The 14,982-nt window shown below is 48.7% G+C and overlaps 1 protein-coding gene across 1 annotated transcript in view; it reads left to right on the top strand.

Moving 5' to 3' along the window:
- Positions 1 to 4,597: 4,597 nt before the first annotated feature.
- The window catches only part of LYPLA1 (lysophospholipase 1), a 28,212-nt gene continuing 17,827 nt past the window's right edge, over positions 4,598 to 14,982 (top strand). The window contains exons 1-4 of the mRNA XM_044293463.1: positions 4,598 to 4,796; positions 8,173 to 8,204; positions 9,054 to 9,119; positions 10,368 to 10,415. Of these exons, the coding sequence (XP_044149398.1) occupies positions 4,728 to 4,796; positions 8,173 to 8,204; positions 9,054 to 9,119; positions 10,368 to 10,415 (215 nt within the window). The 5' untranslated portion in view covers positions 4,598 to 4,727. The remainder of the gene's footprint in view (positions 4,797 to 8,172; positions 8,205 to 9,053; positions 9,120 to 10,367; positions 10,416 to 14,982) is intronic.

Genomic DNA, 14,982 nt, shown 5'->3' on the forward strand with positions numbered 1-14,982 from the left:
GGAAGAGGCCATGGGGCGTCCGCCAGCAACCGAGCCACGTCCGAAAAACCACGCGCGGCGAGGCCACTCTGGGGTGATGAGAACGGTCGGAGTCCCTTCCGCCTCGAACTGGCGTAGACCCTTTAGCAGGAGAGGAAAACAGAGGAGGCTGAAGTCCTGCCACGGAGACACCTGCGCATCCATCCGTACGCCTCCGGATCTCGGGCGCGAGCCAGGACCACTGGGATCTTGTTGTTGAACCCGGACGCCATTAAGTCCACATCCGGACGGTCCCATCTGTGGCAGATTTCTTCGAACCCTTCTGGATGCAGAGACCACTCGCTTGGATCCACCGTGTTGTGGCTTAGAAAGTCCGCTGTCCAGTTGTCCATTCCTGGAATGCAAACTGCTGACAACACCGGAACGTGAGTCTCCGCCCACGTCAGAATTCACTTCACCTCCTGCATCACCATCCGGCTGCGGGTCCCGTCCTGATGGTCGATATAGGCCACGGCCACGGCATTGCCCGTTTGAACCCGCACTGGGAGGCCCGCAAGGAGAGAGGTCCAATAGGAGAGAGAGAGCGGAAAAAAATCGCCCTCAATTCCAGAAAGTTGATTGGAAGGCGAGACTCTGCCGCCGGCCAAATTCCTTGAACCGTGCGAGACTGGAAAACGCCCCCCCAACCCAGGATGCTGGCATCGGTGGCGGCGATCGTCCAGGAGAATGCGAGAAAGGAACTCCCCGACCTCAGGTTCTTTGGGAACAGCCACCAAGGGAGAACTGCCCGAACCCGCTGAAAGGTAAAGGATCTCCTGTTGCGCCAGGCGAGTGTGAAACTGGGCATATGGAAAGGCCTCGAAAGAGGCTACCATAAGACCCAGGACCTGCAAGTATTCCCGAATGGAGAGGCACGGGGAGCGCAGCAGATGCGACACTGCCCCCTGGACCTGGGAGGACTTGAAGGCTGGTAGAATACTTTGGCAGCCGAGGTGTCCAAAATCACCCTCCGGAAGGAGAGCCTCTGGGACGGGAAGAGGCAGGAGTTTGGGAAAGTTACCAGGCAGCCGAACCGTTCCAGGGTCTGAACAGTGATCCGGACGCTGTCCGTGGTCTGCGGTAGAGAGGGGGGCCTCTATCCGGATATCGTCCCGACAGGGCAGCAAAGGAATGCCCCTGGTACGAAGAAGCGCCATGAGCGGTCCAGGACCGTGGCAAGGACCCGCGGGGTGGTCGCCAACCCGAAGGAAGGGCGACAAACTGACAGTGTCGACCCATAATGGCGAAGCGCAGGAATCGATGGTGGGATTCCGCAATCGGGACATGTGATAGGCCTAGGAGCAGCAGGGCGGGCTGACTGGGCCCTCTAGTGCCGGGAAGGCTGGTGCAAAGGAAGGCCTCTTTGCGGGCGACCTGAGACCCCCGGCGGAGGAAGCAGGCGACGGCCTACCAGATGAGAAACGGCAAAAGGCATGCAGAGACGAACTCGTCCAGCTGATCCCCACAAGGCCTGGAAACCTTAAAGGGGAGATTAGCAAGGGAACGCTTGGTGGAGGCGTCAGCGTCCCACACCTTCAATCAGATCTCTTCGCGCTGAGTGACAGAGATGGCCAACCTGCGGGCAAAGAGGGAAACAATGTCCCTAGAAGCTTCGCAAAGAATGTTAGAAGCCTGAGACATCTGGAGAACCAACTCCAGTGTGTTAGTAGCCGCATCTCGTACCGCCAGTTCCTGGTGGTGGTGTTGTAACCACACCGAGAGAGCACTGGCTACCCCTGCTGAGTGAAAGGTAGGTCACAGGGACGCGCTGCCAGCGAAAAAAGGACCTGGAAGAGAGTCTATGCGTCTGTCTACAGCATCCTGGAAAGAGGAACTGACTAAGACAGGAAGGGCCACATAATTGGCTAATCCGGCCATCGGAGGATCCACCTTAGGGGGAGGAGACACCTCTCCTCGCCGTCAGCAGGGAAAGGAAAGTATATTCATGCGCTGGGTGGTCGAGAACCTTATTAAGACCACCCCAGGCCCTGGACATGACCGCGGAAAAATCCCTCATGGACCGGGAACATGGTAGTCTCCGACTGCCTGGACGGAAAAAGGGGGAACTCCTGACCAGTGGAAGGAGGAGAATCCCCTTGGAGAATAAAGGTGTCTCGGACAGTCACCACTAAGTCAGCCACCCTGGTGGAGAGCTTAGGCGAGGGGTCCCGCTCCATGACCTAATCAGAGCCGGAAATTCTCCTTCAGACTTGCGCTCCCTAAGGGAGGGGAGAGTCGCCCGAACGCGCCTCTAGACGAGGGGGGGGGGGGGGGGGGAGATGGCTCTGGCTCACGCTCCCTGTTAGTATTCGGGCGTCTTCTGTGGAAAACCACTTAGAGAGGTGGTTGGCGTCACAGGATTTGAAAATGCCCTATAGTCCAAAAAGGACGTGGCTCGTCCGAGCCGGATAATTCTCCTTCGGAGTACTCTCCCTAGGGAGGGGGAAGAGCAGTCCGCAAGCGCCACCGGCGAGGTGAGGGGGGTGGAGAGACAGAGACATCCGAGGTGGGATGCTGCCGCTCACGCTGCCTCTTCGTAGTCAGTCACCCACTGTGGGGACCACTGAGAGAGATGGAGTCGTTAGCGCCACAGGATTAAAGGACATGGTTGCCTTGGTGACTAAGACCAATTTAGCGGCCGCGCTGGACATGGCAGATGCCCAAGCGGGGACCGCAGGCCCCCAGGGACGTGGAGGAGGGGTGGAGGAGGGGGGTAAGGCAGGGATGCAGGTAATACTTATCTGCTCCTGCAGAACTTCTCCCTCGACTCCAGGACCAGCAGGGATGCACCTCATCAGGCTTCTGACTCCTTGTCCAGGAGTGCAGTGTTCTGGTGGAGGGTGGCCGCAGGAGACCCAGTAGCTGGTGGGATACCGGAGCTGCAGGTCGAGCCCGGATCCACTTGTCTTCTTTGGGGGGCAATGGAGGCAGCCAGGCAGCGTCCAAGGACGGCAGCGGGCATTCCACGGGGGACCAGGAAGGCGCCATGCCGACCTGTGTCCCCATCTAGAATAATATAAACAATTTTTGAAGGCTGAAAGGGGCTTTGAACTCAGAAAGCCTGGACATGGGGCAACAGCAGCAGTACCACTGAGCTACCAGCTTGCCTGGCACAAAACGGAGTAGAGTGATGAGGAGCTGCACGGCCATGAGCAAACAGTCTCCGGTGTAAGGAGAGTCAGAGCGGCATGCCGAGGCTCCGCCTCCCCTAACGCGTCATTATGGCGCCAAAAGCGCGCGCGCGAAAAATAAGCGCGCGCGAAAAATAAGCGCGCGCGCGAAAATATGCGCGAAAATAAGCGCACCACGTGGAGGAGCGGCCTGCCGGCGGGCGCTGAGGGAGCGCAGCAGCCAAGGCCCGACGAGAGAAGCGCTGAAGCCCACAGTTTAAGGGGAAGAGATGCCAGTACTCCAGTGCCAAAATGAAGAAAGTGCCCCATCAGGATCCTTCTTCAAGCTCACCCAGGCAGCCACAGACAAATAGACACAGAGGGAGGGGGAGGGATTGTGCAACACTTATCTGCTCAGCATGCTCCCTCGATGTCCAGACCAGCAGGGATGCGCCTCTTCAGACTTCTGACTCCAATCCAGGAGAACAGTGCTCTGGAGGAGGGTAGGCAGCAGGCGTCCCAGCAGCTGGTGGGATGCCGGAGCTAACAGGTCGAGCCCGGATCCACTTATCTTCTTGGGGGGAAATGGAGGCAGCCAGGCAACGTCCCAAAGACGGCGGCGGGCACTCCACGGGGGACCAGGAAGGCGCCATGCCGACCTGTGTCCCCATCTAGAATAAAAATAACAAAAAGGAGTAGAATCAGAGAGTGTCAACCTCCTTCACCAGACACTAAGCAAAGACTGAGTTCCTCCTGGTGGAGTCTGGGGGTATAGCCCGAGGAGGAGGAGCTCTTTCATTTGCATAGTGTCCCTCCTACTAATACCTCTAAGCTATACCCATGGTCTGTGTCCCCCAATGGAAAAAAGCACGAGAAAGTAGCCTAACATTCTTTTAAAGGCATCCGTTTTGCATTCCGTCATAATACAAATCTATGGGCAGAAGAACAGATCCGTCCTTTCATGGATTCCGCTATAACCATGTTCTAACGGAAAGCCATAACTGAGATCCCTACGCTAGTGTGAACCCACAAGGAAAAACGCAGCATAAACGTAGATGTTGTTGCAAAAACCGCGTGCAGTATTTGGTGCGCCCCCAAAAGGCAGCATCCTCAGGCAAGTCTTCAAGAAATTTGTAAGACCCCTGCAAGTACTTGAACGCTCCTCAGTTGTGTAGGGAGCACAGAGCGGCGCATCACAAGACTACACCGGCCACGCACACCACACGCTGGCCTCTTCTTGTCTGCTGACGTCACTGACGAGCCCGCCTCCTCACTTCCCCACAAAAAATAAAAAAAAATTACCCGAAAGGTCGAATGTGGCCCATTTTATCCCCGCCTACAGAGACTTTCTGTCCAATGGAAGGCAGTCGTGAGTTGAGGTAACGCCCCCTCTTCCCCGCCCACTCCTTATAGTTCGGGGTTATGTTCGTCCGCTTATTGGCTGGTGAAGACGGGGCGTGTCTATCCTGGAAATTCTGACGATAGCGACACGCCCCCATCCGCGCGGCTTAGCTCCGGGTTATTGCAGGATAAGGGCGGCGCAGCCGTGTACAGCCCAGGATCCCGGCACCGCAGGACGGCTCCGTGCAGACCCGGTGTATGTGCGGCAATAACATGTCCGCACCTCTGCCTGCCATAGTGCCCGCCGCCCGCAAGGCCACGGCCGCGGTGAGTGAAGTGTGAGCCCCTCCTCTGTAGGTCACTGTCCTGCCTGACTTCTCTCTCCACCCCGCCGCACCTGCCCCGTGTGACTGCAGGGGACCCTGCGTGTACTTCAGAGCTGCAATCACACTGCAGCTGTCTGATACTGTCTTTTATGTCCTACTGTGTGTTGTCTTATTGTATGTGTATATATATATATATATATATATATATATATATATTGTATTTTCTGTAACTTCTCTTTATGTGATGTGTATACAGTTTGCTATTACCACGTCTTAGGGCTTATTCACACAACTGTTTTTCTAATGCCAGTCGTCCACTTTAAAAACGGACGTCACTCCAACCTATAAATGTCAGTGGCGCTGTTCACGATTTTCCGTGGATCCGTGTCCTCTGCATGTTCTGGTCAGGTTTAGTGGCCCATTAGTGGAGTGAGAATAAATCGGGATGCGCACTGAAGCGTCCGTGTGCCGTCCTGCGGATGGACGCTCAGACAGTCATGTGAATGAGGCCAGTGTGAAAATTGACCCTTTCATTGCTGGCACGTGAGGCAGTTGTACAGAATATGTGTAGACGCTCTGCACCTTATGCGAAGGTCTCATCCACATGACCGCATGTTCGGTGCGGACCCGTTCATTTCAATGGGGCTGCAAAAGATGCGGACAGTGCGCCCGTATGTCCGTTCTGTCAGCCCGCCAAAAAGATAGAACATGTCCTGTTCTTGTATGGATACAGACGAGAGAAAATAATTGCAGAATGCACACTGCCAGGATCCGTGTTTTGGGGACCGCCAAACCAATACGGTCGTGCGCATGCGGCCTAAATATCAGAATTCTGACTGCCTCAGTCTGAAGACTACAACTCCCAGCGTCCCCTCCCCTCTGGTACTTCTTCCTGAGAGCCTCAGGCAGCAGACCACTGCTGTAAGAGTACGATGTGACTATTCTCGTGAATCTATAACCTGTACCCGCCCCACCCTGAAGACTCGCGGGTGTCATCGCCCCCCCCCCAGGAATGTCGTCATGTGTACATACGTGACGGTTCCTGTGTTTTCTGGTGCTCACCGTCTTGCAGGGGAATGGATAGGACGCTGCACAGTCTGTTTTATGGCGTTTAGACTTGTCTGTCTGCTTGTTATGCTATCTTGGGGCTGTAGCATATGGCGGTATTATACTGATCTGTAGTGAGGCATTCATTGGCTGTTATGGGCCCAAGCTGCGCCTCTGTTTCCTTGGATTTCTGAATGAGACACCTTGAATTTCGGATGACCTTTTTGATTGCATGCTTTACTACGAGAATCTCCTCACCTAGCAGCATATGGTGCAGTACGGACCTGCAGCTATGTAAGGGAACGTTCTCGCCGACCCCGGTCCTGCTCCTGGCTTAGTTCTGTTAAATAGTGTTAAACCGCGAGCGGACACCCACCACATCGTCAAGCAGTGTCCGCCCGGGCACGATGATAAAAAGGGACTAGTCCCTTCTTGGCGCAATCATGGCCCGCAAACCGCAGCATTGCCTGCCACTGAAAACAAAGGGAGCCTGACACAGTGTAGAATTTTGTTTCGGTGTCTGCGGCAAAATTCCCCCAGGACCGTAGGGACTGTGTGTCCTTGAGTCCATGCAGTTTGACTTTTTAGGCCAAAGCCAGGAGTGGATCCGCCAGGAAGGAGAAGTAGGATCCTCACTTTGATATTGTTAGTTTCCTCCTAACCTACTTTTGGCTTTGGCTCAAAAAACTGCATCGAAAACTGCTTGTGTGATTCCCGCCTTAGGCCAGATTCCTATCTATGCTGGAGGTTACGCCTCCTTCTCACATTCCAGCAAAAAACACCACTGCACGCTGCAGCATTTTTTCTGGAAGAACCCGCGGGCCCCATTATAAGCCATGGGGTCCACTGGACTCTTTTGGTGGCCCCCATTATACTAGAAAAGAAATTGAAAAATGTGCTGCATTTGTGAACCTAGCCTAAAGCCTACTACTCCCATCCGCACCAGTCTGGCCCAGTATGACGCCGCGCTCGCCAGTGAGGTTATATTGCAGTATTTCCCCCCCCCCCTATTTACGGTATATCAGCTACATGCTTGGATAATCACACCGATGTTGATATGCTTTCTTCTCCTCCTACATGTAAGTAGCATGTTTTATACGGCAGCCCGGATTTTATGTTTTTACGGTTTTATTACTTTGCAGAAGATTGGAGACCAGGACAGTATCTGCTGTGCCGAGGACAATGTGTTCTACTTTCCAGGGCCATCAATAATTGAGTTGTAACCAGAGTCATGCGCCTTGCGTCCTGCCACTCGTCCTCCTCTACCACACTGCAGTCATCCTGTTAGGAGGCAGTGCCGCGCGGAGGTCGGTGACTGGTTCCCACATCCAGGTTCAAGCTTCATGGCATCATTCTTTTTTTATATGTCCTTTAAGGCAAAGGACATAGTGTACAGATCGGACGTCAGGCAAGCCCGCTGCTATTGGTGGGATCGGCCGCCCCCTATAATGGGTAAGGGGTGTGTCCCCTGTATAATGGGGCCTTCACACAATGCAGATTTTATTGCAGAAATTTCTGCAACTCAAAACCTGTTCACCCGAATGGAGCTTGCAGAAATCCATGTGCTTGCCCCCTATTCAAATGAATGGAACTGATTTTCAGTTGCAGAACTTTCTGCAGCGCGTGAATACCCCCTAATACAGGAGGCACACCCCTTACCCACTATAGGGCCAGCCAATCCCACCAATATCAGCAGGGTTCGGCTGATCTGGAATAGAAGGATTGGTCATGTTGGATTTGAGCAGTCTATTCCCCTCTCCCTGTTGGGAGCACAGCCGAGTATGCATGTGCATGGTGGGATCATGAGGAACGTGTATAGCCAGATTTAGAGACCCGTCCCGGTCCAGCATGATGAGAAGACTGATGAGGTTGCTGTGGACCTGATTGAACACAGTCTCTATCCTAGAGGGAAAAGTAGCCATTTTCCTTGTGGTTGATTGCAGCGGACGGCGGGCATGCACTTGTGAATGATGTGTTTCACTATAGAGGGGGCAACCTTGTGCTGAGTCTGGATCGGACCCGTCACGTGATCCAGAACGCACCTTGCACCGTTCCTGGATGACTAGTTTTTTTTGTGTTCACATTTCATGTTCTGTGCTGCGCAGAATTTAGTGATTTGCAGCTTCAGAGCTGCCTGCTCCGCCGTCTCTCAGGCCTTGTTGCACACGTGACTGCAGCTGCCATCAAACCTTGGACTTTATAGTTAACCTGTCTAATGTGCTGGCGTCGGGTTACCATGTTAACTCGTCATGTGTGCCCATCGGGTCAGTGGTGCTACAGAATTGTCTTTTTATGTGTATTAACCCCGTACTCTTGTGTTTTTTTTGCAGGTAATATTCCTGCACGGGCTTGGAGATACCGGGTATGTATAATGTATCTGTCTACACACAAGTAGGGACTCCTCCGAGAGTCAGTGAGGAATGTGGTTCAGCAATGTGCCTGAGGGCAAGAGCAGTTTATTAGACTTGTGCTGGTGAAGTGTCGGGCAGCCTTAATAGCCGTCATAGATTTGACTTTATTTACTCTAAGTACCGCCATACAGTGAAATAGGAAAGACAAATGTTTTCTCTACCGAACAGTTCAGCATAGTGTAGAAGAGTTTGCAGAATTGGCCCCTGCAATTTACTTTAGTATTAGTAACCAGTTTAGCTTTGATGACCAGTACGGCTGCTGGTACGTTTCGCCAACGCCAGATGGGCATGTGAAGCCCTTGGCCTACAGACATGCACTGATTGCTCTAAAAGCCTCATGGCGGGTTTACACTGGACAATTTTCGGGCTGATTATCAGGAACGATGTTCGTTCCCATGTCAATGATTGTTCTTGCGGACACCTAAATCATCGCTGCAGCAGAGCCCTGTTCACACTGCACAATTTACTGGCCAGAAACGATTATTTAGAAACAATGCAGCCATGTGGCATCACTAGTGCCAATACCGTGGTGGAGATTACTGCATGTAAATGCAGCTCTTTCCTGTGCTGATGAGCGGGCCATTATCGGGAAGGAACAATCCCTTCCCAATAATTGCCTGTTCGGTCGCTGCAGGTAAATGAGCCTTTATTCTTTAGAACAATCTCGGAGCATAGAGTGATACCAAACGCTCATGTAATATGCCGGGAGGCTGGAGTGCTCCTGTATCCGCTTCGTATCGAGGTGCTAAGCATCCAGTCTTGTATGGACCATGTATTCATGTTTTCTTTCCTGCCATCAGGCATGGCTGGGCCGAAGCTATGGCAAGCATCAGAAGTCCCCATGTGAAGTATATCTGTCCCCATGCGTAAGTGTAATCTGTGTGAATTTGATAGATTATTCCCCCAAATATTTTTTTTTTTTTTTTATTATTTAAATTTTTTTTTTTTTTTTATAATCTAGACTCATCTCAATACTTGTTCCAAAACATAATTTTTTTTGTTTTGTAGCTGTAATCTTGTGTGGTCAGACCTGCCGTCGATATTGCTGCCAGTTAAAATGTAACTGTTGTATGTGTAGATAGAGATGACGCTGTATCTGGCCATTACATGACTTGTATCCTGCATTCATTACAAGGTTACTCCTTTGTAGGCTCTACCTCTAATTCCCAGTTTTCCCTGGGCTGATGGGTGGAGAGAAGAGGAGATCCTGCTCCCCTGTCTCTCCTCAGCACAACCTTATAAGCAGCAGCGTGGAGGAGATTGTACAGCAGTGCTGAGCAGTATAGTCGTGCATCCAGCACTGGGGTGTAGTAGTAAAACATTTACTGGAAACAGCAGCATCTCTGTCTCTCTCACTGGAGCTCCTCTCTTCTCCCCTCCCTCTCCATAGTCAGGGCAGCAGCTGTAACATGATCCCTCAGTGAGCTGATAATTAGCGTTGAGACTATGTAGAAGTAGGGAGGAGAAGAAGCATCTGATAAGTGAAGTTTGAAGATTTCTCTTTAATAAGATATACTACAGATTTTGTACTATCCTTTTATGGAGAAATAATGGAGCCTACGTTTTCTCTTCAGCTCCGGTTTATCTGCCATGATGTCACAATTACATCGGTGCTTGTGCTATAATGCCATTGTTCAGGTTGCTGAATACTGGACCTGTCATCTCTCCTGATTAGCATCTATTCTTATGAATAAAGTCTAGAATTTATAAATTAATTGCCAGCAGTTTCAGTAAAGGTCCAGATGGGTGTGACCAGTTGGGGGTGTGTCCCTGCACAGTCTGACACTGGCAGTACCAATTGGATAGTGTCATACTGGGCAGGGACACTCCCCCCAACTGGTGAAAACCAGATTGAGCTTTATTGCAAATTGCTGGCAATCTGTTCTTAACTTCTAGAAGGAATAATAAAGGAATGGCACAACACCGTCATAAGGATAGATGCTCCAAAACTGTTATTACATGGGGATGTAAGTAATTACTAAAACAGACCAGTCAGGAGAAGTGACGGGCCCCTTTAAGCATTAGAGAGTTAACTGCCGATAACCTAGACTAAACATGTAGAAACTTACGGTAATTGTTTTGTAGTCTGTGTAACTGCCAATTTCTAATTTTAGGCCCATCATGCCAGTTTCACTGAATATGAACATGGCAATGCCATCCTGGTAAGTAATGCGGTGTATAATTCAGTATTATGCGTCTTTCCTGTCTAGGATTACACTTATAGGCCTTGTATATGTGAGAATGACCTAAGCAGCAGTTTTAATCATTTACTTTTTACTAGCAGATCTGATCGAAAGATTGAGCAGAAAAGAGGAGGGGAAATCAAATACTTGTTCTGCGAGTCAGGCAGCATAATGTAGACGACGGCATGGGTGGACTGGGAACCTAAAGTGGCCCTGGAAAAAGCCTTAAAGTGGCCCTATGTTTTAGACGGGTCCTGATGCTCCTACATTAGTTAAAGGGAACCTGTCACCGGGATTTTGTGTATAGAGCTGAGGTATGGCCGCTAGCACATCCGCAATACCCAGTTCCCATAGCTCTCTGTGCTTTATTGTGTAAAAAAAATAAATAAGATTTGATACATATGCAAATTAACATAAGAGTAATATCTTACTTGTGTGACCAGAGAAGAGTCATATTTTCAAGCTCTGACTCATCTCAGGTTAATTTGCATATGTATCAAATCTTTTTTTTTTTTTTTTTTTACACAATAAAAGCACACAGAGATATGGGAACTGGGTATTGCGGATGTGCTAGGGGCCATCTAGCAACCCATGTCCTCAGCTCTATACCCAAAATCCCGGTGACAGGTTCCCTTTAATACTGAGAGCATCAGATTATGTATCCAGCTGGAGGGCTTAGCTGGCCTTCTGGGAATCGGCCCACCAGGATATTTCTCTGTAGAGTCTATGGCAAGTCCGCCCATGGGCGACGGTCTGTGTTCTGCTGTTGGGTCATCAGACCCTGAGACTAAGGCCCCATGCACACAACCGTTTTGGGGTCTGCAAATCGCGGATCCACAAAACACCGACTCCGGCTGTGACAAGAATAGGTCCTGCTCTATCTTTTTTTTTTCTTGGTGCGCTGTCCACAGTTTTGCGACCCTGTTAAAAAGAATGGGTCATTTTTTGCAGATTAGATGTGAACCAAAAATATAGTGGTGTGCATGGGGCCTAAACCCTACTAATTCAGATTACTGTGACGATTCATGTTCACCTTTGAGCATCTGTATAATACAGGATTGTGCCAATTCCGCCATGGCTTTCTGTTCTCTTATAAGGCCTCTTGAACATGAACGTTGTGTGCCCGTGGCCGTATTGTAATCCGCAAAACATGGGCCCCGGAACGGAAGCACTGATCGGAAGCACTACGGAGTGCTTCCGTGGTGTTTCTGTTCGTGCCTCTGCACCGCCAAAAAATAGAACTTGTTGGATGGATCACAGACCCAAGTTTGATGGGTCTCAATCCATCCTGGCCGTTGCACGGACGTTGCCCGTGCATTGGGGACCGCAAATTGCGGTCCCCAATGCACGGAACGGATGCACAACGTTTACGTGCAAGAGGCCTAAGGGAGAGCTTTTGCAAGGCACACTCCTCTGTGACGTCCACATAATGTGTTTCTGTACATTAGAGAAGACTGTGCTGTTGACTTTTCTCGAATGTCACGTAGACTGTGTGGATGCTGCGTACAGCGCGATGAGTGGAGCTTTGTTTTCCAGCTCTCGTATACAAATGTAGGCCAAATCTTAGTGATCCTTTCTTTTGGCTAGCTTAGCAGGTGTTGCCATATGCCACCCTGTTAGTTTGGCTGTGACTCTGTAGTCTCTCGTAGAGGACGCGTCTGCCTGACAATGCTGTATATGCTTATACTAGCTTTTCTGGTGTATAAGACCCTTTAGCTTATTATCGTAAAGGAAGAGCGTCGGTTCCTCACCTGTGTGTATTTGGCTCGTGTCCTTTTCTTTTTGAGGAGTTTCTTGGTCATCCTATGCTTGCTAAACTGGTTCTGGTGTCATTGACGTTTGGATAATGGTTTGCATATTTTGAGAAAAGGGACAATAACTAGACTTCTGTGCACAGAGATTACATCTGACCCTCCTCCTGCACAGAGGAAAGGTTCTCAATAGAAGCTTGACCCGACCATGTGGAAAGACCATTACAGACAAACCAGCAGTAGAACATTTTCTTTGCTTAGGCCTCTTGCACACAAAGAAGTTTTCAGTCTACGAAACTATTCATTTCCATTGATCCGAAAAAAAAAAAACGGAAGGTACTCCGTATGCCTTCCGTTTCTGTATTTCCGTTTTTCCGTTCAAAGATAGAACATGTCTTATTATTGTCCGCATAACAGACAAGGATAGTACTGTTCTGTCAGGGGCTACCTGTTCCGTTCCACAAAAACTGAATGCACACGGACGTCATCCATATTTTTTGCGGACCACAAAATACTGAAAAAGCCATATGGTTGTGTGCAAGAGGCCTTATTCTGTTCATCATTGGCCATGAAGAAACGTTTTCAAAAGAATCTCCTGCGGCACCACAAGGCCTCTGTGACCCAAACAAATGGTCTCGTGACTGGAGACATTTCCTTGGTCTGTCTAGGTTCTAGGCTCTCTACAGAAGAAGCACATGGCTGTTCCAGAATCTGGATATTCTACCATTAGCGTGTTTTGGGCAATATATCACATGAACGTTGTTTTAGCATCTTGCATAGGGTCTTTATTTGTTTTTGCGTTTTTAATTTTTCTTCCCCATCTTCCTTGAGCCATAACTTTTTTTTTATTTTTCAGTTCCCATATCCATATGAGGGCCTATTTTTCGTGGGACAAGTTGCACTTTCTAATGCCTCTATTTAATACGGCATACAATATATTAGGAAACGGTGGAAAAAAAATTCAAATGGTGTGGAATTTGAAAAAAAAATTGATTTCTCCCCCATTTTATGGGTTTTGTTCCTACGGTGTTTCCTTTAAGGCAAAACTGACCTGTGCTCTTCATTCTCTTGGTCAGTACGATTACAACGATACCACATATGTATAGGTTTTTTTATGTCTAAATAGTGTAAAAATTCAAACTTTGAAAAAAAAATTTTTAGTTTTTTATATCCCCATATTCTGACCCCCGTAACTTTTTTTTATTTATTTTTTTTTTTTTTTATGGTTATATCTACTGAGCTGTGTGGGGGCTAATTTTTTGCTGGACGATGTGTAATTTTTATAGATACCATTTTGGATTGTGTGACTTTTTGATCACATCTCATAAAAAAAAATTTGGGTAAGAGAAGAGATGAAAAAATTGGGAATCTGCCATTTTAACCCTTTATTTTCAGTTACGTCATTTGCCGTATTGGAAAAATATTTTTATATTTTAATAGTACAGGTGTTGCCTATGATGTTTATATTGCTATTTATTTATGCATGCTCTGATCACATTATATAGAAAAATGTTACTGTTAAGTCTCTGTTGCATATCCATAAAATCATCTATATGAAAATGCAATATAAATCATTAACATTTTGTGATGGCAGTGGAGAAACTGGCAATCCTCCTAGTTATGGAGTTTATAAATGGGTTCCGTCGCCCTCTTCTCACATGCCACTGTGACATGTCAGAATATGGGTCATTGAGGAGTTCCTTCAGAGCTGGTCCTGAAGCTTCTAATATCTCGTTATTTAAATTTAATTTCCTTGAATTTAAAGTTACTCTTCAGTTTTGGTAATGCCCAGATATAAGAACATGTTCCCCATTGTCGCCTCTTGTAGTAATTCTCATTGAAGGTCTCCCTGTGATGTTCTTCAGCGGTTGGCTTTGCTACATAATAAATTGAATGTGAGCACTGTAAATGGATTAGATAGACGGAAATGTCTGCTGTCACAAAAAGATAAACCCATTAAGCCGTTGTGCCGAAAATGTATGTCATGGACTGGCTTGCATTAACCCTTTGTCATGTACAGTTATGTCATGGTGATCACAGGAGCTGTGGCTGCATGATCATCGCAGGAGTCTGACAGAGGGCTGCTGCTAGAGAACAGGAGGCTGAAATGAAGAGAAAAAAACCTCCATGCTCCCCTTCTGAATGTCCCGCCATCCCAGTTGCCGGTGTTTTGATCCCCTCTGGGCCTGCAGTAGTCACGCTCCATTCATTGTTCATACGACCACTGTAGCCAAACACTGATCTCAGTGGTCACGTGCTAAAGGTGCCCCCCCCCCCCTCATTTCATTCAGCTCTTTGTCTCTTGAACCCCTTTAATCAATACGTTTTGTACCCCTAAATAGACGACTATCGGCAGAAAAGTATAAAATATATAGCTGTCTGAATGTGACAACACAAAATCGAAGGCTGTGGACACCTTTTTGATATGGAAAAAGATGGTTTTACATATGTTAGTGGCTTCCTTCAGTAAAAAAAGGTTACGCAAAAGTTTGGCTGCTATTTTCACCCCTTCATTCATTTTCAGACCCCTTGAAAGTCCGTTTACAACCTGCTCCTAATTTCAGACTTTTTTTTCCTGTGGACATGTCCTTCTCTTGATGTGAAATCTATGGGGGTCATTTATCATTCTGAAATACGCCTAAATTAGATGTATTTAAGGCGCAGATTGTGGCGACTTCTCCCCGCTCACACCATGTCTAAAATTGTGGACGGGGACGGGCCGGTAGGTCTAAATAGTAACACGGCTCAGAAGCGGTCTTGCATTTAGAACTGGTGCTGGATGCCCCGAAGGTATG

The sequence above is a fragment of the Bufo gargarizans genome, chromosome 5, assembly GCF_014858855.1.
Source record: "Bufo gargarizans isolate SCDJY-AF-19 chromosome 5, ASM1485885v1, whole genome shotgun sequence".
Taxonomy (NCBI): domain Eukaryota; kingdom Metazoa; phylum Chordata; class Amphibia; order Anura; family Bufonidae; genus Bufo; species Bufo gargarizans.